The sequence below is a fragment of the Lepus europaeus genome, chromosome 9 (genome assembly GCF_033115175.1).
Source record: "Lepus europaeus isolate LE1 chromosome 9, mLepTim1.pri, whole genome shotgun sequence".
NCBI lineage: Eukaryota > Metazoa > Chordata > Mammalia > Lagomorpha > Leporidae > Lepus > Lepus europaeus.
Window position 1 is genome coordinate 10,109,881 of NC_084835.1, and position 27,282 is coordinate 10,137,162.

The following is a 27,282-nucleotide window of genomic DNA, read 5'->3' on the forward strand; positions in this document are numbered from 1 at the left end:
TGGGCAGGGATGATCAGGCCTGAATCAGAGTCAGGCTGGGTTGGGGGGAGCTGGGCCCTGCACATTCCCCAGAGAACTGAAAGGCGGCGTGGCACTGTCGGGGATGACTGAGATGATGTGGGGAAACGCGGGGAGTGGCTGGGAAAGCTACTCAGCTGTCAGTTGCTGGTGCATGATACCGACCAAATTTGTCTTTCACACACACAATCTCTAACTCATAAACGAGTAGGAAGTCTGCAGATTCATACACTTGGTCACTGGAAACTGAACAGGCAAAACCAAGCCGAGCCGACCACCGGGTTAAGAGCTGAGGTCTTTATTTCAGTTCGTATGTACAGTAAAAGTGCTGCTGAGAACCAGCCGCGACCACACAGACATGAGTTCAATTCTCTCTCAACAATTAGCAGCTTAAGATCTATCAACTACAGTGCTAACGTCCACACGTTCACAAGGGTCATTTCTTTACTTTTCAATTCGTGCAAGTGAGTTTTTATTCTTACACACTTTGATAAAACACACAGTCTAGAAGTCAGTCCTGCTCAGGGTTACCACCTAGCGTACACTACACACAGACGGAGATGGTAACTCTTAGAGCCGTATTCGGAATCCCAGGTTCCATTTGGGGGCGGAGGTGCAGGCACTCTAACAGTGCCTGTGTCGGTTTGCCGATGGCAATGCTAGGTTTGGGTTTAGATGTGCGTTTTCCAAAGCCGAAAGGCCTCTGCTCACTGGAACTCACTCGGGATTCTGCGTTTTATCTGACTGTACCTCACAGGAACACGAAATGAGAAACAATTGAAAATGTGAAAACCTGCTCCGTATGACACAGCTAGCAAGGAAGGCGTGAGCTCAGTGTGTGTCTTGGCGTTAAGGTGTGTGCCCCGGTTGGAATGGGGAGAGAGAAGGACCCGGCCAGGGAGGTATACGATTAAACTTCACTGTGCCACTTGAGCCACAGAAAGCCCTCCTGGCTAGGATGTGCTGAGCTGATGGAAGGGCCCTGGGATGATGACAGGGCAAAGGGACGGTTACTCCCTCACCTGGAGTTGCCCAGAGCAGGCCCCAGCACAGACAAGGGACCCAGGAGTGCTTCCTTTCAAAGGGAGCTCAGGTGACTGCTTTCTGTTAAAGAGGAAGTTTGCAGCCAGAATGGTGGTTACACTGCTGGAGAGAGGTTGCGGGAGAGCGTGGAACAGACAAGAGACCAAGAACAGGCGCAAGGCAAAGAAACTCCAAGGCCACAGGGCAGCAGGATGGATGGGAAGGCTGGAAATAGGTGTGCGGTTGTGAAGGGCGCTAAATGCAGACAACTGTGGTGCCTGGGGCCCCGCAGAGGGGGTGAGACAGCAAGAAAGCCGCCGCTGTGCCTGGCCTGGCCTGGCCTGAGAGTCCTTCCTGGGGCAGGGTGACAAAGGAAGATGGGAGTTGCCAGGGGCCTGGCCTGTTGGCTGGAGCTCGGGGTGGGGGTGGGGCTCAGCAGAGGTGGCAACCTTGCTTTGATAGAAAGCGTCCCACGGCAGATGGGAGTGAGGTCAACCCCTGCACCATGGCGACTTCTTGTGCCCACTGAACTCCAGCTTTTCCCCTTAAAGGAACTGCTGGGGCTGCAGCTACAGCCTGTGATCAACAGCTCCACGGGGTGCTCTCCTCTTCTCCAAAATACGGAGCTCTTACAGAAGTTAGGGCAAACTGTGCTAGTTGGACAAGGTCATAGTGCCCACTGGTACTCCTGCCTAAGGTCAGTGCAACACTTTTAGGTAAAGTTAGCATTCTGAGTTTACAGAAGTTTGGGAGCAATTTGTTTTTGGCATGAATGTGAACTCGTTTATTTTTACAAATGAAAATATTTTCAGGTGACTGGTCATGGACGGGTAGGGTGACGCTGGGCTACCTGAGTGGGTATGGCAACAACGTGCCAACTCTGAGAATGCCAGCTTGCCAAATGAAAGGGAGGCTGGAGCTGTAGGATAAACCATTCTTTCCGACAGAGCAATGCTAATCTGGTTCCGGAATTGGGTACCACTGGAGGGAGGGGATGGGCAAAGCCTGCTATGCCTCCTTCCCTCAGGCGAGTGACGGGTGGGCAGCCTGCTCATCACTTGGGTGCACGGAATGGGGCAGCGCTGCTCGCTCAGTACTAGAGACAGTATGGAAAGGTGAAACAAGCACTCTGGACAGGCATCACCAGGAGGATGAGACAGGATGAAGGGTGGGGAAGAAGGCTCCGTCTGTGTGTCTAAACCGTCTGTAGAAGTCCACTGAGCACAGCTAGTTGAATACGTCAGTCTAGATTAGTAGGAAGCTGGCAACATTCTACACCCAAACCGTGGTTCCTTTCTAACCTGACGTTGTCTCTCTGCTCTATGGGGGAATCAGCTCCATGTGATCCTCTGAGGCAGACAGAATAAAGCTTTGAAATTAAGGGTGCTGGGGCCAAAATGCAGATAGAAGACTCCATGTCACTTTGGTTTCAGTTCACTAGGGAGTGTTAAGAAATAAATTAAGGAAACATAAGGAATATTTATGACCCTGATAACACAGTCTCCATAAATACAAACCCAGCCCAAAGTCATGGGGTCGACATTTTCTTGGGACCAAAAAATAAATAAATCCCTGCCCTAGCGCACTGGCTTGTGGCCATGGCCTCCCTCCTGCTGCACTCCCGCGCCTGTGAGGTGGCCCTGGGGGTGGCCAGCAGGGGCAGCGGGAGGAAGGCTGCGTGTGTCTGGAGAGGAGGGGAGGGCAGGGTCACAGCGAGTCTTCCTTACTCAGACTGTCTCAAGACAAGAGGGAGCAGCACACTTAAATATCCACACATTTCTTCATTTAAAAACATCACTTCTTTATTTCGAAGGAAAAATAAAACACCCTCCCAACCCTTTCCAAAAAAACCCAATAATAATAACAATAAAAAATCCTATTAGAAACCATAAGGAAGCACTGAGAGTTTGAGTATTACATTCTTCAAGTATGCTGTTCGGATTTTTTATTTTTAAGGTGGTAACTATACACATATAAAAAAAACTTAAAAGTGCGGCCAAGGGATTTTGCTTAAAATCAGGGATTCAGAGGGCTACTTCGAAGTACTCCAGTGGGCCTGCGCAGTGATCCTGGGGGCACGTGCTCTCAGTTTCGTATCCTAGCAAAGGTTAAGGGGACAGGTTCAAAAGGGATCATACTTCCAGGATGAACGTGAGTCGTCAAGTTGGGTGAGAAAGCCAGGGAGATCCATGTGTTCTTCCACGGACAAGGAACATCCACCCTGAATCCAAACATTCAGCCATGGAATGTGGTAGGATTTCACAGCACAGTTAGTTTGGGATGGGAGGAGGCGGTGAGCCCAGGCAACGGGGGTGTTCGGGTGAACTGCTCTGCCCTAGTCAGGTTCTCACATCTTGGTAGTGGGTTTTAGTGCAGTCCTTCAAGCCACAATTGAGAATGCCCTTCAGTGTGCTCCCGACTGTGGGTTCATGTGAAAGGACTGTTGAAGATTTGCATCCCAAGGAAAATCATGCTACATAAAAATGATCCAAGATTTTTGCCCAAAAAACTTCTTGGATAAAATCTAAAAAATACTATTGCAATTGCGTCTCTTGAAGAAAAAAAAACATTATTGTAAATGTAAACAGATTCACTCAACTCTTGTTGTAGAAAACTTCCGAGCAGGTACGCTGCTGTGTGACCCCACTGCATGCACTCGCGGGGAGGGGGCACGGCCTGGCGCCAGCGTCATCTGGGGGACGAGAAGAAGCGCTCCACGTAGCTCGAGAGGGCGTCCCAGTGCTTCCAGAGAAAGGCCATGAACACCACCAGGAGTAAAGTGCTGAACGTCCTGTTGCGAGTCTTCATGAGCGGGACCACGCAGTTGGCTACGGTGGAGACGAAGACCAGGAGGACCGCCATGACCGCCAGGAGGATGTTGATGAGCTTGCCCAGCAGGTTCCGGGCAGTGGCGTTCTCCAGCCCTTCCAGCTGCACCACCTGCTGCTGCTGCTGCTGCAGCTCCATCTTGGAGATGCGGGTCTGGCACGCCTCCAGGGCCTCCTGTGGGTCAGCAGAGAGAACAGTCAGGCATTCTGCACACAAGGCCTGTGAGTGCTGGAGCAGTGGCAAAGCAGATAGAACTGAACGAAGCAAATGGTTTTAAACATTTTAGTGACTGTCATTCCCTTAGTTGTTGTTTGTTTTTTTTTGGACAGGTAGAGTGCACAATGAGAGAGGGAGAAAGGTCTTCCTTTTTTCCATTGGTTCACCCCCCAATGGCTGCTGTGGCCGGTGCTGTGCCGATCCGAAGCCAGGAGCTTCTCCTGGTCTCCCATGGGGTGCAGGGCCCAAGCACTTGGGCCATCCTCCACTGCACTCCCTGGCCACAGCAGAGAGCTGGCCTGGAAGAGGGGCAACCGGGACAGAATCCGGCGCCCGACTGGGACTAGAACCCGGTGTGCCGGCGCCGCAGGCGGAGGATTAGCCTAGTGAGCTGCGGTGCCGGCCGCATTCCCTTAGTTGTATTGCTGTTGCAGGGCTCACAAGCTGTTGTGGTCACATTTAAGTGTATCTTATTCAGAACATTTTTAATGACAAAATCTCAAATACATCTTTTTATCACTTTTTAATTTATTTGGGTTATGCAGAGAGAGACAGAGATCTTCCATCCACTGTTTCACTCCCCAGTTGGCCGCAATGGCTGGAGCTACACCAATCAGGAGCCAGGAGCTTCTTCTGGGTCTCCCACACTGATGCAGGGGCCCAAGGACTTGGGCCATCTTCCACTGCTTTCCCAGGCCATGGCAGAGAGCTGGATCGGAAGTGGAGCAGCCAGGACTCTAACCAGCACCTGTATGGGATGCTGGCATTGCAGACAGCATCTTTACCTGCTATGCCACAGTGCCGGCCCCCTTTTTACCATTTAAAACAATCTTAATTCAGGGTCGGATCTGTGGCGTAAGGGATTAAGCTGCCACCTGCAATGCATCCTATATGTGCAGTGGTTCACATCCCAGCTGCTCCATATCCAATCCAGCTCCCTGCTAATGTGCCTAGGGAGAGCAGCAGAGGATCAAGTGCTTGGGCCCATAGGCAGGAGACCCAGAAGCTCTTGCCTTCAGACTGGCCCAGCTCTGGCCATTGCAGCCATGTGGGGAGTGAACCAGTGGATGGAAGACTCCTCTCTGTGTGTGTGTGTGTCTCTAATTCTGCCTTTCAAATTAATAAAATAAATGTTTGAAAAACATTCTTAATCTAAGTTGCATGGGACACGCTTGTTGAGTATAAAGAACCTGCCCCTTAGGTGTCAGTGTTGGGAGTGTTCAGCCTTCTCCAGCTACCTTCTGGTACACAGGCTGATGTGCTAGGGAAACCGATGCAGTTAGTACTTGGACTTGACTAATACGCAGTGTCGGATCATAGAAACCGATCAACAAGCTGTTCTGTTCAACCAGCAGTGGGTCTGGTGATTTGGTAGTATGGGTGTGTCCCCGCTGAATGAATGCCCTTGTGCGGATTTACAGCTGGAAGTAGCACAGGCTTCCCGCACACACCCCCTGCTGGTTCTCAGCCCACTCTGACTTATTTGGAAGGAGACCAATCATTAAAAGTGATCTCCCTTCAAAGCCACGACTTTGACCACTGAGATTATATGGTGATTTTCAGGGGTCAGAATTTATCTTCCGAAGTTCAGCAGTGGCCTGAGCCCTGGGTTTCTCTGGTCTTGGTATTCTGGGACCTGACGAAGTGCAGACAACTCAAGACTGAAGCCAGCCACAGAACAGACAGATAATGGATGCTGCCCCGTCAGAACGCTCCTGGGGAGAAAGCAAACATCAACAGACTTCCAGGGCTTGGAGAAGGTGGTAGCCAGGCAAGTGACCGAGACGTGCCCTGGGCCCTGGAGGCTGCGCGGACACCAGCTTCCCAGACATTTTCCTTCTCTGTATCAGCTGCTTTCCAGCCCTCTGACGGGCAACCACAGGAACGGTTCCCTTAGAATGTTCTTTGGGGAGGTATTTCTATCTTCCCACAGAATGAACCAGATGGGCTGCTAGCCTCAAACATGCCTGCCTCATGGATTATTCTCCCAAACTGCTTAGCAACACACCTCCCCGCTTCCTTTCCATCTTTCAAACTCTGCAGTATTGTCTTTTTATCATCATTTTTAATTTGAAAGGCAGAGTGACAGAGACAGATCTCTGTGCTAGTACACCAGCCAAGGCTGGGCCAGGCTGAAGTAAGGAGTCAGAAACCCCATCTGGGTCTCCTACATGGATGGCAGGAACCCAAGTACTTGAGCTATCACCCGCTGTACTCGAATCTGGGAAGTGGGTGTCACAAGCAGAGGCTTAACCTGCTGTACGTCTCAACCCACCCCAACACTATCTTGCTGGTAAACTTCTCCTTCATGCTAACCTGAATGTCCCGGGCCCGTTCATAGGACTGATATGCGATTTTCTCTTCCATGCTGGCCAATTCTTGTTTCAAGTTCAGAATTTCGTTCTGGTGGAGCTCCGTTAGGTCATTTAATTGTTCTTCTAATCGTTCACATCTAAGAAGGGGAGAAAGAGCAGAATTTCATGCATTCAGTAAGCATTTTTGCTTGTATTATTTACACCCAATCTTATTCTGCAAAGGAAGAAAATAAAAGCACATAGAGCTGTACCCTTGGCTACTCAATTTCTTTCTGGAAAGAACAGCTTGTCACGAGGCCATGGCACACAGCAGCAGGACTTTGAGAACCACAGTCTGCAGCAGTGAGCTCTGAGCATACACATAGTACCGAGGCAGAAATCAGAGTTCGGCTAAACGGCCCTCATCAGAAAACAAACCCCGCACAGATAGAAATTGACCTTCCAGTCGTCACCAGCAGCATACTCTGATACTGGATGGCTCACTCACCTGGGTTCTCAGGTTTGCCAGAGCCTGAGGGGCCCATCATCCCCATGCCAAGTGCATTGTTCTGGAATATTTCAGCCAACAACACTGCCTGCTGGGTGCCAGGTGTGTTCAAAGTGCTGGGTTTATACAATTCAGGTGTTCGAAAAATAAAGGAGAAGCAAGCAAAAACACCAAGACCATTTCAGGTATGAGTAAGTACAATGGAAGATCCATGGCGGGAGATGCTATAGGGTAGAGTGCCTGGCGGCGGGGGAAGCTGGAACCGTCAGCAAAAGGGTCCTCAGCAATGAGGACTGAAACCTGAGTGAAACGGAGTCCTCTGTAGATGTGAGAGAGAGTCTTCAGCATAACAAACTCCAAGCCTGAAATTCTCAAGACGGGAACAGCCTCAGCCTGCCTGGGGGATGGAAGAGGGGAGACGAGGGGCCGGGACAGAGTAGAAAACGGAGCAAGGAAGGAGGCAAGGCTCCTTGAGCACGGACCATGTCACTCATCTCCTATCTGTGGTACTTAGAACAGCACTAGGGAAGGTGTACTAAAGGTGGAACCCGGGCAACACAGCTGAGGACTGGCAGTACTGAGACAGGTTTACAGAATGAGATCAGAGATTCCAGGTGGAGAAAGAACATGGGAAATGGCTAGAGGCAGAAATGTACAGAATAAGAAGAGTGGGTCTGTTGGGGAGAAGAAGAGAAATTTGGCCTTAAAAGGCAGGCAGAGGAGTGGAGTTCTGGAATAGACAGGAAATGGGCCTAGAGCAGATCAGTGTCAGTGGACTCTAAGGAAAACTAGTTATCAGGTGGTAAGGAGGAGGGCAGGCGAGGTGTGGGGTCCTAGGAATCAAACAGTTAAGTAGGTAAAAGAAAGGCTGAAAGCTGCACAGTAAAAACCAACAGAAACAGGAAAAGGAAAAAAAAAAAATACACGTCTACAGCTTCTGGTGACCTGGAGTGGAGGCCTCTCTGTCACACTGGGGCGACCACTCGGGCAGCACAAACACACCCGTGAGCACAAGAGCCCCAGAGGCTTCATCCTAAAATATAAAAGGTCCAGAACAACAATGAGCTCCAGGGGCCAGTGCTGTGGTGCAGCAGGTTAGCTCCTGCTTGCAATGCCAACATCCCATAGTGGAGCACCGGTTCCAGTGCCAACCGCACTGTTTCTGTGCCTGGGAAAGCAGTGGACAAGGGCCTACACACTGGGGCCCTGCCACCATGTGGAGACCTGGAAAGAGTTCCTGGCTCAGACCTGCCTGTTGTAGATATCTGGGGATTGAACTAGTAGGTAGAAGGTCTCTGTTACTCTGCCTTTCAAACAAGACTCCAAAGGTACCCAGGTGGTAAACAGGAGAACAATGATTTGAATCCAGAGTTGAGTTTAAAACCTAGTCAGTGTAAACAACTGTACAGTGTGATGTCACACTGAAACAATTACTTCCCTGTATAAGAAAATCCAAGTCAGCCCTGATATGATCACTACACACTGTATCATACATGTATGGAACTGCCATGCATCCCATAAGGTATGTCCAATGATCACGTGCCAACTGTAAATAAATGAGTCAAACCCATAGTGACCCAAATCACGTAGCCAGGACGGGGGCTGGACAGTCCTAAATCAACAGGATGATGTGGGGCTTGATGTCAAGGTGGAGCCGATGGGAGCAGAAAAAAGATGAACCATTTATCAAAAAGAAGATAATGAGCGTTTGTGAGGATGTGGGGAAATCTGGCCATGCAACATACTGTTCGTGGGAATGTAAAATGGCGCCACTGCTTTGGAAAGCAATCCGGTTCTTTCTCAATAGGCTACGAGACCCAGCGATTCCAGTCTAGGGACTTAGGAGAAATGAGAACCATGCATACAGCAATCAGCAGCACTCTAACAGCCGAGAAGTGGACACAACCCGAGGGTTAGGTGTGCTCACTGTCTAATCATCACCTTGGCCGTTCCAAGTGAAATACACGTATTTTTGTGCTCTGCTCACCTTATCACTATGCCTTCACGAGTTTCTGTTCTTTATTTTTCTCCTTTGATTGATGAACACTTGGTCACAGAAATATTATGATATAAAACAATGTAAATGCCAGTTCTAGTTTGCTTTCCAACTTGATCTATTACTCCTGAGCCTTTGGCAAAACTGCCAAACAGGATGACTTACACCTTCCTTCCTACTGCAGAGCTGGTCTCCCAGAGCCAGGACGGCTCCCAGGATCCTCAGTGCTACCCTGAGGTAGCAGTTTGAGGATTGAGGCCTGGACTATTCTGCAATAGCGGCCTGCAAGCTCTCATTTGGCTTTGCTGTCACCTGCCTTGCCTGTGTGTCTACATCCAAGAACACTTAACTTTCCCCAGTAGCTTGAGGTGTAAGAACTGAAACCATGGTCAGCGGGCCGAGTTAAAAAAACCACAACACGAGTGCAGCTGAGACTTCAACCAGGGATCATCTCCACAGAAAGCGGTAGAGAGCTACTTCCGGCCGGCGCCGCAGCTCAATAGGCTAATATTCTGCCTGCGGCGCCGGCACCCGGGTTCTAGTCCCGGTCGGGGTGCTGGATTCTGTCCCGGTTGCTCCTCTTCCAGTCCAGCTCTTTGCTGTGGCCGGGGAGTGCAGTGGAGGATGGCCCAAGTGCTTGGGCCCTGCACCCCATGAGAGACAAGGAGAAGCACCTGGCTCCTGCCTTGGGATCAGCGTGGTGAGCCGGCCACAACGGCCACTGAGGGGTGAAACAACGGCAAAAAGGAAGACCTTTCTCTCTCTCTCTCTCTCTCTCACTGTCCACTCTGCCTGTCAAAAAAAACCAAAAAACAAAACAAAACAAAAACTACTTCCTACTGCTGAGTTCAGGATTCACAGCTCACACGCAGAGGCAGGAGGAGCTCATTCTTTGTGGCTCCTAATGGAGCATGGACCAAAGGCCTGAGATCCATGTTGAGCCCTCACCTACGTAACAGCCAGCAGGCCCCCATTTCTCTGGACTGCTGGACAATCCACCTAGGCTCGCCGCATTCCTCCCAAGCTCTCTTGCCCCAGCTCAACAGCTCAGCTCCCGGGTCCAGCCTGAGCCTTGGTCCGAACCTCTCCCAGCTCACACTTGAGAATAAGCCGAAGCTCTCCCTCTATCTCGGCAGCCCAGCTTTAGCTAGACCCCCAAGCCCCTCCCCGCCACTCTGTACTAGATGAGCCACTGGTCTGTAAGGGAAGTGTGCCCTGGAACTGCATGCGTTCACCTGGGCTAAGCCCCTCCCAGGCTTCATTCTTCTGAATAAACCTGGTCTGGCTGTGGCTTCATACTCTCTCTTCTCTCCTGACAGCTCCCAAGAACCAAGGAGTCAGAGTTAAAAATAGCACGGTTTCAGTTCACCTTTACAGAGTGCTCTGTGGCTGGCACTGGGGCACAGCAGATAAAGCCACCACCTGCAGCACTGGCATCCCCTATGGGCACTGGTTTGTTTCCCATCTGCTCCACTTCCAATCCTGGTCCCTTTGAATGTCCTGGGAAAACAGTGGAAGACGGCGCAGATGAAGCGCCCAGTTCCTGGCTTAGGCCTGGCCGAGTCATGGCCACTGCAGCCATTCCAGCAGACCAAAGATCTCTGTCTTTCCCTCTCTCTCTCTGTGTAATGCTTTCAAATAAATCTAAAACAAAAAACCCTCACTAACAGTGAGAAAATTAACTTGTCAGGGATGGTGAAGAAATAAATCTTCTACTGGAAGATTTAATTAGACTTCTAAGATTTTGTCTACTAGAATTTGAGATTGTCTAGTCACAGAGTCCAGTGTCTATAGTATATTTCTTTTCACAACATACCTATTTAACAACCCCAGAAGGAGTAGGGAGGTACATGAGAGAGTGGTAACGTGAAGTATGTAAAATAGAGTGTGAAATACTGGCATTTACTTGGTCGCTTACACAATGGAGTGGCTGGTGCGGGATAAAGGTGAACTGGGAGTACTTGCAGAAGTTCTCAGCACTTGTTCCCAACACTCCTGACCCTTACCACAAGCCAGTGGTTATAAAATAAAGGTCTCTCCCAAGGGCCTGGAACACATTTCCAAACTGGAATTGGCTGAGCCACTGTATTCCTTCCACCTGCTTGGCATTCAGAGAAGCAGTCTGTACAGACGATAAAGCTGCTCAGGCCAGGTTCTGGATTCAGATCTCCAGTCTCCAACTCACTAGCAGGGGTAATCGTGTTCATCTGTGAAGAGGAGACGGCCTCCTCTCGGGGGCAACCCAGAGGTGAGCCGAGGAGGAAGGTGTCAAATGCCTGGCAAAGAGGGCTCAGTGAGAGGGCGCACCACAAGTACACATTCGGGTGCGTTCTCCTCTTCTGTCCTCTTCCTAGTTCTCCCCCAAGCCCCCTAGTGTGGCAGTTCATAGACATCTGCTTGTGGGCTCCCCTCTCCACTTTTTACTTAGGCCTGTCTCTCTTTCAGATTGATTTATTTGAAAGGCAAATTTACAGAAAGAGAGGGAGAGACAGATTTCCCACATGGCCGCAACGGCCAGGACTGGGCTGAGCCGGAGCCAGGAGCTTCCTCCAGGCTCCCAGGTTGACTCGCAGCTCATTTCCTGGATCGTCAGCTGGGACACAGGCACCCTTAAGGGATGCCAGCATTGCACGTGGCATCTTTACGCGCTATAGCACAATGCCAGCCCCAGGCCTTCTTTGCTTGATCTGTCCCCCCCCCCCCCCCCCCGCCATTCTCTATTTTTATGTATTTTGGAACTTTCACTGTTTCCAGTATTAAGGGTGTTGTTCTTCTTACTGATGTAGGCAGGGGGGAAGCTGGGGTCATCAGCACCTCACTGCAATCCATCTCCACCACCCAAACCCTGCCTTATTCCACTGTTTTACTGCTCAGAACTGACATTGGCTAAAAATAACCAATGTGGTTGCTGACTGTGTCTCTCGATGACCTTTTGCTAATTACAATATCATTATAAAATTACCATGGCTGCTGGGCCGGTGCCGTGGCTCAACAGGCTAATCCTCCGCCTAGCAGCACCAGCACACCAAGTTCTAGTCCCGGTCGGGGTGCCAGATTCCGTCCCGGTTGCCCCTCTTCCAGGCCAGCTCTCTGCTATGGCCCGGGAGTGCAGTGGAGGATGGCCCAGGTCCTTGGGCCCTGCACCCCATGGGAGACCAGGAGAAGCACCTGGCTCCTGCCTTCGGATCAGTGCAGTGCGCCGGCACGGCGGCCATTGGAGGGTGAACCAACGACAAAAGGAAGACCTTTCTCTCTCTCTCTCTCTCTCTCTCTCTCACTGTCCACTCTGCCTGTAAAAAAAAATTTACCATGGCTGACACACTAACTCCCATCATGTACCTGATACGACAGCCCTTCCAAGATTTCCTAAAAAAGGCAAGGAAATGGGAAGTACTTGACCCATTAAGTTCAGGTTTTCTCCATATTATTTCAGTAGGTGTCCTATAAATAGAACAGCAGCACACGATGGGTCAAGTCTTGCCCCGATACCACCCTCTAGGCCCCCAGTTCACATAAACGTGGACCTAAATCCTGCTGCGGGCAGCCTTCTCTGGAGAAGTTCCGTGTCCCTTCCTCAGTGTGCACTTCTCTTGGAAAACCTTGGTTTTTGGTTGGACTTCACCTACCTCTAAGTCCTTGAATTCCCTTTTGCGTCACAAACAAGAGCCTAGACTGAGGCACCTCACAATACTATGATACCACACAAATGGGTTTTCTGGGCACACGCAACCCCAGGTGCTACAGGCCCTTCTCGTCTCATAAGGAGGCCGGCCCAAGGACACAGGCGGCTTCCTGGCACATCCCTGCTCTAGCTTGTCGGATGATTCACCAGCTTCCTGTTGATGAAAAATGTCCTACCTACCATCCTTTCATGGCCTGTTCTGTATGCATGTGAGGGAATGTGTCCAAGCCAACTGTACCTGATCTTTTAAACGTTCCAGAAACTGCCAATCCTTACAAAGACTCCTCTAGAACATAAAGTCCTTTGGAGAATTCTTAGTTACATGGGAAATTAACAGCGCCCTCTCTTCAAGCCAAGTCTTTCCCAGTGTTCTGACGGACAGTACTTTATTACAAGTACTACAGCAATTTAAAGTGCCAACAGCCCTTGGGTAGGAACGAGCCCCGTTTCCCCACAGATGAAACAAACAGGTTAAGAGACTAGTCAAGTGATTCGAAGCTGCAGAACTCAAGGGTGAAGCAAGACCCCAGAAGGATCCAGCTCAAACAGCCCCACTAACTCGTCAGCTAGCAGCTCTCAGCATTTGTTTTCCTTTTTGAGTCCTAAGAATTACCTGGAGAATGCTGATTTTCTGAAAGAACAGAAAAGTTGCAGCTATTACTGCGTAGCTGAAATCCTATTCTACTTACACAACAGTTGGCTTTAGGTTACCATAGTGAGCACCTCCAATCTGCAGGAAACACCAGGGAGGAAACAGCGCCGTGAGCCTTGACGCTCCGCGGCGTCTGATGAACAGAGGCTGGCAAGATGCCCTTGCCGTCTTGGAATGCAGGTCTTCTGGGCTGCCCTCAGTACCCTGACGGAACGTCCCTGGCCTGTCACTACTGAAACATTTCCCCTCACTTATTCTCCCAAGCCCTGTGAGTTTGCTTCTCAGCTCTTTTCATAACCTCACAACCTTTAATTTGAAAACGCAAACCTGGTCATACGTGGCATTAACGTGTTTTTTAGTGCCACTGTCCCAGTGTGGCTTATGTAGCCCCTACGTGGGATAGTCTGGTCTGAAAACATACTAACAGATTCCAGTAAAAGTAATTTTGGGTGGAGGATGGCATGTGGGGGAGGAATTCAGAGTTCACCCCAATCTACTTAATCATTCTAAGGATCAAAACACTAGCCCTGACAATGACAATGACGATGGTAACTACCTTTCTCCCACACCTTTTTATGTGTAGCGTCTGCCTCCAAGGAACTTGATTTATGAAGCCATTTCTCTGTTAATCCTCATCTCCTTCCTCCCTGGGAGGTGTGAGTGCTACAATCTTTAGCTTACTTTATTGGCCTGTATTTACTTCCTGTCTAAATTCTAAAATGGATAGACCAAGTACCCTAGGGAATTCATAGAATACCCAGTCTTCTCATTAAATACTGATACCAAGTAGGGGGGAAAACGAAAGGTAAACTCTGTACAGCCTTTCACGTGTGATTTTTAAAATGAAGACTTCCCCACAAAGGGATTTTTAAGTCCTTCACAGGATGCTAACTAGAGCTCTCGGACATGAAAGGGCGGGTCTGGTTCTGGATCCGACAACTGGAATACAAAGTGGCATGAGGTCAGTCACTCATTTGGAGGATTTTTACTCAAGGGTCCATCCCAAAGAGCTCCCAGGCATCGGCTTCAGCTTAACTATGAGCAAAGAAAAAGCCTGAAAGTTGTAGAACCTTTTTTTTTTAAAAAAAAAACATTTCGACAAGTGAAATTCACTCTCTACTGGAAGCAAAACACAATCTATGAAGTATTAAACAAATCCAGACTTTGTTGTAAGTGAACAGTTCGCTATACTGACCTCAGGAAAGTGTCTCAGTCACTGGACTGGTCAACACAGTGCCACCTCCCTAGATCAAAGATAAGCCAGGGCCCCTTTTGGGTCAAATTCCTGATGAATGAGAAACTGGGTGAGTAAAGAATTACTTTTTGGGTGTGTCAACGTGTCTCTGAGAGCCACTGCTGCTCCCCTAGTTGGGCAATAGGTCACTGGGGCAGAAGGCTGAAGAAACTTGTAGAGCAGGTATTCAGCAAAACGGGGAGAACTAGGTCCCAGGGTGGACACACACAGTCTGTATGGGAGCAGATTACTGCAGAGTTTCCCAAATGCATACCAGAGACCTGAGGTGGCTCCTGCCAGCGTCGGACCAGAGCCAAGACACAGCTGAAGGAAGGAATATGACACACAGTGGGGCCTGGACTAGATGCCTGGATGAACTCAGGAAAGGGGATTTTATTCCCTCTTTTCCTTTTGTTTCCTCATTTGTGTTGCAGTCTGAAAAGTGACCAGCAAACACTGAACCAGGCTTCAGTTGAAGAGAAAAAGCACAACATCAGTCTCCCAGAACTTCAGGGATGCAGGAAATTAAGAGAAGCCAGAAGGAGTTTCTGGGCAGGTCAGGGACCTGGTACCGTCAGCTTTCCAACATCCTGGCACACCCTACAGAGGTGCAGGAGGGGCCTTTACAGAACCCGTTCTCTAAAGCAAGCACCATATTAGCCGCTTCCACACACATTTCTCATTTAATAACCTCCAGAAACCTGATCTATAAATACCATTACCTGGTTTCCATAGAGGGAGAAACAGGCTCAGATGAGTTATGTGATTTACTCAAGGCCACACAGCTTCAGCAGTATCACAATGACAAGCCTAATGAATTACTGTGGACTAGGGAATTAATCTCTCTCCCCTCACCGCCTCCCTCTTCTAACACCTTCAGTGGCTCACCTGGGAAGAGCTCACCTATAAATCTCTTTTACAGAAGGTCTTATCCTTCATCAGAACATCTCCTAATCAGAACTTGTTTCTCCTTTATACATGAAGGACTGGGGGCAGGTGTTGTGGCACAGCAGGTTAAGCGTCTGCTTGGGTTGCCTGCAGCCCATACTGGAGTTCCAGTCCTGGCTCCTCTGCTTCCCATCTGGCATCCTAATGCATACTGGCAGTCAGCAGATGGCTCAGGTGCTTGGACCTCCACCTATGTGGGAGACTGAGATGAAGTTCTGGGCTCCTAGTTTTGGGTTGGCCCAGCCCTAGCTCTATTGGGCATTTTGGGAATGAACCAGTGGATAGAAGGTCTCTTTTTCTCTAATGTGCTCTATTGTCTGTCGTGCAAGTAGATAAAAAGGCATTTTGGGAATGAACCAGTGGATAGAAGGTCTCTTTTTCTCTAATGTGCTCTATTGTCTGTCGTGCAAGTAGATAAAAAGAAATATTTTTTTTATGGCTAACATTTTTCTGTAATAGCATAGCCAAAATAAGAACTTAACTAATAATCTCATAGCTAGATTCACATCGCCATCAGCGAAGTATACAGTAAGTAGAAAAAAAAACCTCCCTTTCAGACCAAAGGGAAAGAAAGTTTTAAAGTGAGAATATAATTTTCCTCATGGGCATTGTCTACCTTAGAAAAACTACTACAGAACATGCCTGTGACTATAGACTTGTAGTTCAGGCCACCAAAGATTAGAGATGGGACACAGGCACTCCCTTGACTTGCATCCTCTGGTCTGCTTTAACACAAACCAGGAGGAAAAGAAAGCTAGGCATCAGAAGCAATGGGTGGCAGGCCTATTAATGGCTGATCTGTACAGTGATCTGCCCTCAAGGAGACCCAACAGGCCAGTCCACTGCAGTGGCTTTCAATGTGGTAAGCCTGGGCTTCAGCAGAAGTCAGCTTGTGAAGAGCCCTGGCAGCTCTGCCAAGAGTTGGATCACTGGAAATGGACCTGCCCTGGAATCGAAGGATGCCCAGGTCAGAGCCACAGATCTTATTGGCTCCAAGCTGAAAAGCCCTTCACTCAGCCCAACTTCCAAAGTGACCACTGCAGCTGAGGGGACGGCCAAATAGGGTCAGCAACATTGCAGGCAGAACTGTAAATTTCTTGTTAGAGATGCCACCTGCCTTTACCTGGCCAGCTCTCCTCCCAGGCCAGCCAAGTAATGAAAGTCAACAGAGTGCCTTCCCCTAGGAGGTTCACACCTCCCTTAGGATATACCCCATGTGAAGAGATAGATAGGTCTGGGCCTCTTAACTTACAAGGCCTAAAGCCCACCAGATTATTATCAAGCCCCTTCTATCAGGTTCTATTTGCCTCTCAATCAGAAAAATTACTTGTAGCTTAGACAGCACCTTTCTTAGCTCCTCTAATAATGACTCTGTCCTTTGTTCTAGACCCTGTCTAGTCCACTTGGGCCTCATTCCTTTGTAATCATAACCTCTACTCTACCACCAATGGCTCTACTCCCAACCTGTGTGTACTGATGGTCCTCTTCCCCACTTAATGCTGTATAATTGTTCAGACCTGGTTAAGGCCACTCTTAGGATCATTGGTTACTATCCTCAACCTGTCTTTTATGACCTTGTCTAAATATGATCAGAGTCGGAGAACTTGGAAGGCTTCCATAGCCTTGGCAACTCATGACGACAGCCTAGGGTGGTTACTGGCGCCATAAACTAGAGTGTCAATTTGTTGGGTCAACAACAGGAGCCACTGTGCGCTTGCTCCTGATGTGGGATCTCTGTCCTTAATGTACTGTACATTTTGATTTAATGCTATAACTAGTACTCAAACAGTATGTTTCACTTTGTGTTTCTATGTGGGTGCAAACTGTTGAAGTATTTATACTAAATTGATCTTCTGTATATAAATAGAATTGAAAATGAATCTTGATGTGAATGGAAAGGGAGAGGGAGTGGGAGAGGGGAGGGTTGCGGGTGGGAGGGAAATTATGGGAAGGGGAAGCCATTGTAATCCATAAGCTGTATACTAGAAATTTATATTCATTAAATAAAAGTTAAAAAAAAAAAAAAGAAATATTTTTTTTAAAAGTTCATGGAGAGAATGTCTTAAAAAAAAAAAAACTAGACTGATTCAACATTATCTGCTTCTATTTCAAACTTACTGTACATATGGCTGGCGCCGTGGCTTAACAGGCTAATCCTCCGCCTTGCGGCGCCGGCACACCGGGTTCTAGTCCTGGTCGGGGCACCGATCCTGTCCCGGTTGCCCCTCTTCCAGGCCAGCTCTCTGCTGTGGCCAGGGAGTGCAGTGGAGGATGGCCCAAGTTCTTGGGCTTTGCACCCCATGGGAGACCAGGATAAGCACCTGGCTCCTGCCATCGGAACAGCGCAGTGCACCGGCCGCAGTGCGCCTACCGCGGCGGCCACTGGAGGGTGAACCAACGGCAAAAGGAAGACCTTTCTCTCTGTCTCCCTCTACTGTCCACTCTGCCTGTCAAAAAAAACAAAACAAAACAAAAAAAACCCTTACTGTACAAACCTAGCCTACATGCTCTCTGGAGAGTCTCGGCTCAATTTTCATTTGACAGATCTAACACCTGGGAAAAAGGTGCTAAAACAGCTACTTCTGAGCACCTACCTTACATCTGGTGATATTAAGAGTCATATTTAAACACTCATTTGCCTGAATTCCATCAGCATGTGCCTAATGAAGCTAGCTTGCTTACTAACTGTCCTACAGCTCACGGTGATGCTCTGGTTCTGTATTTCTGCTCTTATGACTCAATCATGGAGATTTAAAATATCCATGGGCCCCTTAGAAACATTCTCAGCAACTGATTCCTAAGGGCAGTAATCGCCCTAAAATAGATTTCAAAGTGGCATTGATGCTCATCAACAGTGGGGGAATTTCTGCTTGTCCTCCACGATGCTGCTCTATACAGGCAGTAACCGGAGGTCCTCAAAACGCCTTCCTAGCTCTCACATTTTCAACACATTTTGCCACAGCACAACTTTTTCCTTTCATAACCTAAGCCATTAATATATTACACCCAGTACTGGAACAGGAATGACCCTTAGTTTAGTTTTTTTGTTGTTTAAGATTTAGTTTTATTTGAAAGGCAGAGTCAGACATTTCCCATCTGCTTGTTCAACCCTCAGTACCCCCAAATGGCTGCAATGGCTGGAGCTGGGCCAGGCCACGGCCAGGGGCCTGGAATTCCACTTGGGTCTCCCATGTGGGTGGCAGGGACCCAAGAACTTGGACCATCTTCTGCTTTTTCAGGCGCATTAGCAGGGAGCTCGATGGGAAGCACTCAAACTAGTGCTCCTGTGGGATGCAGCGCTGCAGGCAGCCTGCCCAACCGCTGCACTGTGATGCCAACTCCTAGTCCTTAGTTTTCAGCAGCAAATTAAATATAGGTGAGATTATTTTACTGTGTGACCTGGCAAAAGGCTTCCACAGGTGCATCTGTGAATGAGATTAAGTTAGATGTTTTATCTACCACTGAAGTACTACCAACCCTCCTGCCACTAACAGAACTGCAATAACACTTGTACGGGATGAAGAGACTCAGTGGACAGGAAGAATGTGAAGACAGCGAAGATCCCATCACGAAACTTAGCTCCAAACCTTGCTTCCCACCTCCCCTGAATATGGGACCTCATTGACATCTGTGAGTCCAAAGCAGCGCTCAAAGATTAACCAGTTCCTAGTCCAGAGCTGAGGTGCAGTTCAGACCCAGGCTTTGTTGCAGGGGGTTCCTGGGCTGGACATACATGGTGCTGATTCCACACTGTTAGTTTCGGCACAGTTCTGTCGGTGAAGAGAGACTGTACTCCATGGGCGCCAGAATGCTTCTGCTTATTCCAGATTTCAGCAGATGGTCTTGGGCTAATGTGTTTCCTGGCTCTACTCACTAGGGTCGAGAGCAATGGAAGCACTTCCAGCGAGTGACATTACTGAGAGGAGACCCTGCGAGGGGGGAATAATGACTGGGCATGGGTTCCTGACATAGGTCCTATCTATTACACTGTTATACTAGCTTGGGAATTCACAGTATAAAATAGATAAATTTACAGTATTTTATAAAGTATGAAAAAAAAAAAAAAACCACAAAAACCCAGTGACTCAACTTTTAGTGAAGACCAACTCTGACTTGGACAAGGCTCAGCACCCACTGCCACTACAGCTCTTTAGAGCTGGACCAGACTCTCAATCATACAGATTTCAGGATTCAGCTGGAAAAAACCTGTCCTGGTAGTAAGATGGGGTTTGAATCCTCATTGAACCACTTACTGAGTGACCGTTGGCAAACTTTTAAAACCCCAGTGTGCCTCAATTTCCTTATGTGTAAAGCCAGGATAATATAGTTGCAGGGCTATTGTGAGGTTAGCAAATCCATGTGAAGTACAGAGTTACAGAATGCTGTCAGAGACAGTGTCCTTCACATGATCAAATAACAAGCAGTAATAGCGTCCCTCTTGTCATCGCAGATACTAATAAAAGAAGGGCCAGTTTTGTGCTGCAGTGCAGGCATCCCATACTGGAGTACCAGTTCCAGCTGACTCTGCTTCCCATCTAGCTTCTCGCTAGTGCACCTGGCAAAGAAGCAGAAGATGGCCCAAGTACTCTCCAGGTGGGAGACCCAAATGGAGAGTTTCAGGCTCCTGGGTTCAGCTTGGCCCAAAACTGGCTGTGACTGCCATTTGGGGAGTAAATCAGCAGATGGAAAAATCTCTGTCTTCCTCCCTCCCTGTTGCTCGGCCTTTCAAATAAATAAAACTCCTTTTTAAAAATAAGTTAAAAAAAGGCATTAGCTATAAAACATAGAAAAATAAAGAAAAAAAATGTTTCTAGGGCAGCCATGTATGCATTAACTGGGTCACCAAAGAATCCTGCAAATTTATCCTTAGCCTACTCCCCCAGAGTAGAAGCAGAATTAGTAAAGAGGCTGCTGCAGGCAGCTCACTAACAGTGTAGAGGAGACATGAAGAGGTGGAAAAAAAAGACAAGCCTAGGGCCATTCACTGCACAGATTCTAGCCTCATAAATCTGCTTATCGCCCTAGGCTAGAATACTACCATTCTAAACTATTTCCAATCAGTGAGGTTCAGTGTGTTTTGTTAAAAGAAGGCTAGAGAAATTCTCCAGAAGTGCTTAAAATCGCCCTCAGTTTGTGGAAAAAATTTCCTTTCCGTGAAGCTATTCAATGACCAAAGCCAGATAAACATATGCATCAACGATAAATACATGTACCATACAAAAACACATGAACACAGGGGAATCTCTAGATGTTCTTTATAGATCATTTTCAGTGCAACAAAGGGGTTGCAAAGGGTAAAAAGTCGTTCTCTGTTCAAGCTTGTGGTTTAAAGAAACACCAAAGCTGAAGTGGGATGACAAAACAAGTCGCCCCCACAACCAAGGCTTTAACTTCTTGTGAAAATTAACTAATGTTCTTTCTTTGGTCCAGAAAACTGAGTTTTCTGTAGTTGGTTAAATGTCTAAAGTGCAATGGAAGATCATTACCTCCTAAGTGGCTTGGACTTCCTTCTAATGAGGTGATGAGGAGGAGCTAAACCTCTGTCTTGTCTCTAACTTACACAAAGGCAGGGCTTGCGAGACCTGTTTTTCCTCTCTGATTTTCTCACACTGGCCTACATCTGACTTGAAGACATAACAAGCTCTGGAGGAATTTAAAAACTGGGATGTGGGGCTGGCGCTGTGGTGTAGCAGGTAAAGCCACTGCCTGCAGTTCTGGCAATCCATATGGGAGCCGGTTCAAATCCCAGCTGCTCCACTTCCCATCCAGCTCTCTGCTGTGACCTGGAAAAGCAGTAGAAGATGGCCCAAGTCCATGGGCCCCTGCACCTGTGTGAGAGACCTGGAAGAAGCTCCTGCCTCCTGGCTTCATATTGGTGCAGCTCCGGCCATTGCAGCCAACTGGGGACTGAACCAACGGATGGAAGACCTTGCTCTCTCTCTGCGTAATTCTGACTTTCAAATAAATAAATAAAATCTTTTTTTAAAAAACTGGAACAGTGAGCTCTCCATTCAAAATAAAGAAGTCAAAACAGCTAGTTTTCTGCATTTCCTTTTGTTTTTTTAATGATTGACTGTGGAATGCCTAGGTCCCTACATTCAGACAACAGTGTGTGTGTGTGTGTGTGTGTGTTGGAGGCAGAGACACTGATGGAACGGGTTAACAGCAGCTGTGGCCAGGCACTAAGCTATTTGCATTACACAAATTATTTCATTTAAATGTCAAAATCTTGTGAAGCAAAGACTACCATTTCTTTTTTCAGAGATGAGGCAATATCAACTTAGAGAAGTTAAGAAATGCCTGAATACCTGGTTTTCAAAGTCTCTAAGTGGTACACTTGGAACCTGAACTTGAGACTTAGTTGTAAAATGATACAAAGAACTCAGTGTTTTATTTTTAGAATCCATTTGAACATTTAGATCACTTATTGCATTCCAGACAGCATCTTCTCAGTATTAAAGAATATATAATACAGAGAAATAAAACCGTACTGGGGACACACATTTGGCCTAATGGTTAAGATGCCTCTTGGGATGCTCACATCCCATACTGGAGTGCCTGAGTCCTGGCTCTGCTCCTGTCCGGCATTCCTGCTAATAAACACTCTAGGAGGTGCCGGTGCTGTGGCGCAATGGGTTAATGCCCTGGCCTGAAGCGCTAGCATCCCATATGGGTGCCGGTTCTAGTCCCGGCTGCTCCTCTTCCGATCCAGCTCTCTGCTATGGCCTTGAAAAGCAGTAGAAGATGGCTCAAGTCCTTGGGTCCCTGCACCCACGTGGGAGACCTGGAAGAAGCTCCTGGCTTTGGATCGGTGCAGCTCTGGCTGTTGTGGCCAACTGGGGAGTGAACCATTGGATGGAAGACCTCTCTCTCTCTCTGCCTTTCCTCTATGTGTAATTTAGACTTTCAAATAAATAAATAAATCTTTAAAAAAAAAACACTCAAGGAAGCAACACACAATGGCTCAGGTAGTTGTGTGCTTGCTGTCCATCTGGGAGACCTGGATTGTGTTCCCGGCATCTGGCTTTCACCTGGCTCATCCCTGCCTATTTTGGACATTTGGGGAGTGAACCAGAAGACAGATCTCAGTCTGTCCTTCTCTGCCTTTCAGTAAATAAAATAAACACAAATGAAAAAAAGTAAAGTATCTGCTTTTGGACTTCTTTCTTTTTCCTTTAAGTCTTAAGTTAGAATTGAAAAAAGAGGGGCTGGCACTGCGGTATAGCAGGTAAAGCCGCCCACCATCTGCAGTGCCAGCATCCTATGTGGGCACCGGTTCAAGGCCCGGCTGCTCCATTTCCGATCCAGCTCTCTGCTGTGGCCTGGGAAAGCAATGGAGAATGGCCCAAGTCCTCAGGCCCCTGCACCAGCGTGGGAAACCTGGAGGAAGCACCTGGCTCCTGGCTTCGGATCAGCGTAGCTCCGGCCGTTGTGGCCACCTGGGGAGTGAACCAGCAGATGGAAGACCTCTCTCTGTCTCTACCTCTCTAACTCTGTCTTTCAAATAAATAAAATAAATTTTTAAAAAACAAAACACATTTTCATTTTTAAGAGGAGCAATGGCCCTTAACAGAGTTCAACCGCTGATGTTACACAGTCCTGGGGAGCCCCTGTACATAGTCACTGAGATAGGGCCTCAATCTGCCTCATGAGGCGGCCTCTGTCTGACAAAGCTTGGATGTGAACTGAGTACCCCACTGGGGATATTATTTTTCTCTGTATGTAAAGGAAACAAGTGGAAAGGACACACTTGGAGAAAGCTAAGAGTGCCCTCCTGTCCCGTCAGTGTAACATGAAACACACAGAAGAGACCAGATGTTGCCTTTCACATAGATCATGACTCAAAGCATTTAGCCCTTGGAAAATTTTCTGACTACCAGCGCACCATTTCATAGTCCCCATGCAAACATGTGCCAATTCATTATAAAGGTCACACACATACTTCTCTGGATTGGATTTGTTTCCAATCTAATCTTTCTGCACCATTTGCCCAGATAAGCATGTTTAAGGCCAGATATCTACAGGGTTCATTGAATTCTGGCTGGGCTGTATCTTTGATTTCTACAGAATCCAGGAATTATAAATCTTCTGAATGGGCTGCAATGACCGTGTGGTCCTGTGATTACCAACACACAGGTGGGACGCCTGGATCAGAATCAACATGGGAGAGTATGCTCCACCCCTGACTAACGGGCCTCCGCAGAGTGGGACTCATGTAACTGCTACGCCTCTGCTCTGTTGTCAAACAGGAACGTACATGGACGTCACAGGACATATCTAAAGTGCTCTGGACACGCTAGAGAAAGATAAAGACGTAAAGTCACTTCACTGCATCCAAGCAAAAGGAATCCCAAACAATAACAGGATTTTAAATCCATACAACTTACCTATATCGCTCCTCCTGTAAGGTCTGCATTATTAAGGAATAGTCCCTCTGATAATGTTCTTTGAGGGTCTCAAAGGATTCCTCTAGTCTGGCCTGGGTCTCCCGGATCTCCTGGATCTCATGTAGCAGTGCATCAAATCCTGAGCTCTGCATGTCCAGGGTATTAGTTTTGGAGCTCGATGCTCCTACACCGATGCCCCCAGTGGTGCTGTTGGCTCCCACTGAGCCTGAAGTGGCACTAGAACAATCTTCTTCACTACCATATTTTGGGCTTGACTGAAAGTTTGAAATCACCCCCAAAGCCTTTCCATCATCCACTTGCCCTTCCTCCAAAGAGTCCTTCAGGTTAGGGATATTGTCTGCACTGCCAAATTTGTTCCGAATCAGCGAGGCAATCTCTCTGGGCTTTGAGACCACAGCCCCTGCTGCTGAATGGGTGGCCTGGGAGAAGCTGGAAAAGCCGCCTTTGACACTGTCTACCACACCTTCACTGAAGCCAGTCACCTTGGCTCCCACATCCTTCAGGCCCTGGTGCATGTCCCTGAAGACATCCTTTGGCTGCCGGGGGATCCCATTCTGCTCTACCTCGCGGAGCTTCCTGTGATAGTGCTCAAGCTTCTTCTGCAGCTGCAGGATGGTTTGGGCAGACTTCTGGTTCTTCTTCTCAAAGACCTGCTTGATGCGGGCAGCCTGCTGCTTGTCTGCGCTGTTGGCAAGCTTCAAGTACTCTGCGACGTTGTCGTCTCGGGCCGTCTGGGCAATCTTGATCTGTTCTGTGAGCTTCAGGATCTTCTGCTGCAGGTGAGCAATGGCAGCCTTTGTGCGCTGAGGGTCTGGGATTCCATCCACAGAGTCTGTATGGATGCTGCCATCAGTGCTGGAGGCCACCGCACTCGAAGTCTGGGCAAGGCTGCTTACTTCCAACCGCTCAATCTAGCATAAAGAAAGAGGCAGACGTTAGAAGGACCCCAAGATTCACTGGAATCAGTGGGCCAAAATGTATGGAAAATTTATTCTCAAATCTCAGCACAGGTCATGACCTAGAATTCCTCCTGTCCTGAATAAACCCTGCTTCCCTCTTGAATACTATTGTCACACCAGTCTACTGTGCTCCAAGTAAAACAGGTACAGTATATGAAAAAAGATTTCTATCAGATATGAGGGTATTCTCTTGCTAGAGGATTTATTACAGTGTTTCCTGGAATAACAGTGTCCCCTTAGTGGATTTAAACATGAATTAGTTCATATCCTTTAGCATAACTTGGCTGAGAACTATACCCATGTAGAACGAGGTCATCTGCATTTCAAGTTAAGCATATAAGAACATTTTGGTATTCAAACATCACTGTGATTCTGTTCTAAGCTTACAGACTATGGTCATATAAAAATGCTGGCAAAATGACGTATGTCAATGGCTACATATAAAAGCCAAATTTTTATCACGGTTATCTTTTTAATCCACTCATGCCAAAGGTAATGGTTCATTCTATTCTAATAAGGACACTTAATTGGTAGTAGCTGGAGAAAAGAAGAGGTAAGAATGGGAAGATATGACTAAAAGAGGCAAAGGTGAATGTTACCATACCACAAGGAACAGCGGTAAACCTGGGCAAGGTAACTCAGATAGGGACAGGAAGAGGTAAGTAATTAGAATAGTCAAGGTTCAAATCAGGTCTTTAAACTGGATAAAACTCACAAAATGTAGTCTCCAAAAGGTTTTGTTAGTCAAGGGACTGACTATCCTTTCATATGGGTTAGAACCATTCAAAGGAGTTGCAGAAAAAGGAAAGCTGCTCAGATTTAAAAGTTTAAACTTTCACACTTCAAAGCAGTTCGCCAAAGCTGGGAGAGGTCATGTTTCCCAAACTCAGGAGGGGAAAAAAAAAAGGGTGCTGCTGGGTGTGGCTTGTGCTACTGAAGCAGAGTAGGGCTCACAGACTTCAGACGCTGCTCCCAGCTGAGCAGCAACAGAAACCGTAATAAAACAACTTAGAGCACTATAAATTCCCAGTTCAAGTGTCAGATGACAAGTTTACCATCTTAAAACATCGTATTCCCTTTCTGTGTATAAGTAGTCTACAAAAACCTATCTAGAGGTTACCTCCTCCCCTACCCCATGTTTCCATAATACACCAAATCTGAAACATGCATCGGTTGCAGTAACTTTCTTTTTCCTTGGGGATATATTGCCTCGTGGCCATCTGATCAGGAATTATGCTGACCTCTGAGCTTAAACACATTTAGTTCCTTACTGAATTCAGTATACTACCACTGATGTGCATAAAAACAGTATTTTCTCTCTAGATGAACAAGTTAGCAATATTGTACACATTTAAATAAAATCAAAAGATAATGTAAGACTGAAATTAATGACAAAATGACATTATGCTCCACTACTTAGTAAAAAACAGAGTATCTGGAGTAAAGACTGTTTGCTGTCATTTCCTCCTTCCGCCTGATGCTCCTGGGGGCCAGTGACATAGCCAGAGGCAGGGTGGAGAAGCCAGAGTTACAGACAGTCCAGTTAAAAGACTTGCAACAACAGCTCTTGGAAATCCATTTTCTTCAGTGCTCAAAATTTTCTAGACTGTAGAAAATTCTCACTGTTCCATTTCTTTCAGAATGCGATTTCAGATCCCAGAACTGCAGTATACAATAGGACCCTAATGGCGTCCTTAGGTTTAAAACCAGCTCAAAGAGCGCCACGATATAAAGAAAAACCTAATGAACACTATCTAATACTGCTCCAAGCTTATGCATGCTTGGCTTTCTTTGTTAGGTTTTGATATTTACACAGCATTAGTTTACATGCACTCTGTAGACTTTCTTTAGATCAAGTTTAACTTAATCTGGAGGATCAACATTGATCACAGTGTTTAAGGACTTGTATCAAGGTCTGATTACGTCTCTAAAATTGAAAAAACACCACACTATATTTTCAGTACAGTTAATTATTTACAAAGGATTGCATTTTAGATGTGATTTTGTTTCCCTCCATAGTAACTGAAGAAATAAGACAATTGTCTTTTGCCTGATTTCTGTTCTACCTGGGCATGCAGAGCCGCAGTATACACTCCCACCAATGACTCCTATTCAGAACTATCGACCGGCCTGTGAGAGGACAGCTGACAGACCCAAGGTCTTCAGCCTCCAAAGAAAAACACATCCACACAGCTTTGGAAGGAACTAGGAATCACTGCATCACTTGGGAACGTCTCCCAATTCCCCTCCAGAGTATTCTTAAAAAGGTGGGAGACACTGAGATACAGTGGAGAGAAGAATGAAGAAAAAGGGGAAGCAGATGGCAGACGAGGAAGGGGAAAGGCATACCGAGCCACACGATCACAGAACAAGAGAGCATACCTCTTCTTGAGCTATGAACAAAGTGGATGTCTATGCTTCATGCAGAAATACTTGGCACTGAAAAGGTCTGACTTAGCTGTGAATTAGGAATGCACCAATTGAAAAGTTCTTCACTTTTTCAGTAACTCTCATT

The 27,282-nt window shown here is 47.4% G+C and overlaps 1 protein-coding gene across 13 annotated transcripts in view; it reads right to left on the reverse strand.

The window, feature by feature from the left end:
* Positions 1 to 301: 301 nt before the first annotated feature.
* TMCC1 (transmembrane and coiled-coil domain family 1) overlaps positions 302 to 27,282 on the reverse strand; it is a 239,593-nt gene continuing 212,612 nt past the window's right edge. For all 13 annotated transcript variants that reach the window (XM_062200492.1, XM_062200493.1, XM_062200494.1 and 10 more), the window contains 3 exons: positions 23,788 to 24,719; positions 6,403 to 6,538; positions 302 to 4,044 (listed from right to left, as the gene is read on the reverse strand). In XM_062200492.1, the coding sequence (XP_062056476.1) occupies positions 3,730 to 4,044; positions 6,403 to 6,538; positions 23,788 to 24,719 (1,383 nt within the window). In that variant the 3' untranslated portion in view covers positions 302 to 3,729. The remainder of the gene's footprint in view (positions 4,045 to 6,402; positions 6,539 to 23,787; positions 24,720 to 27,282) is intronic.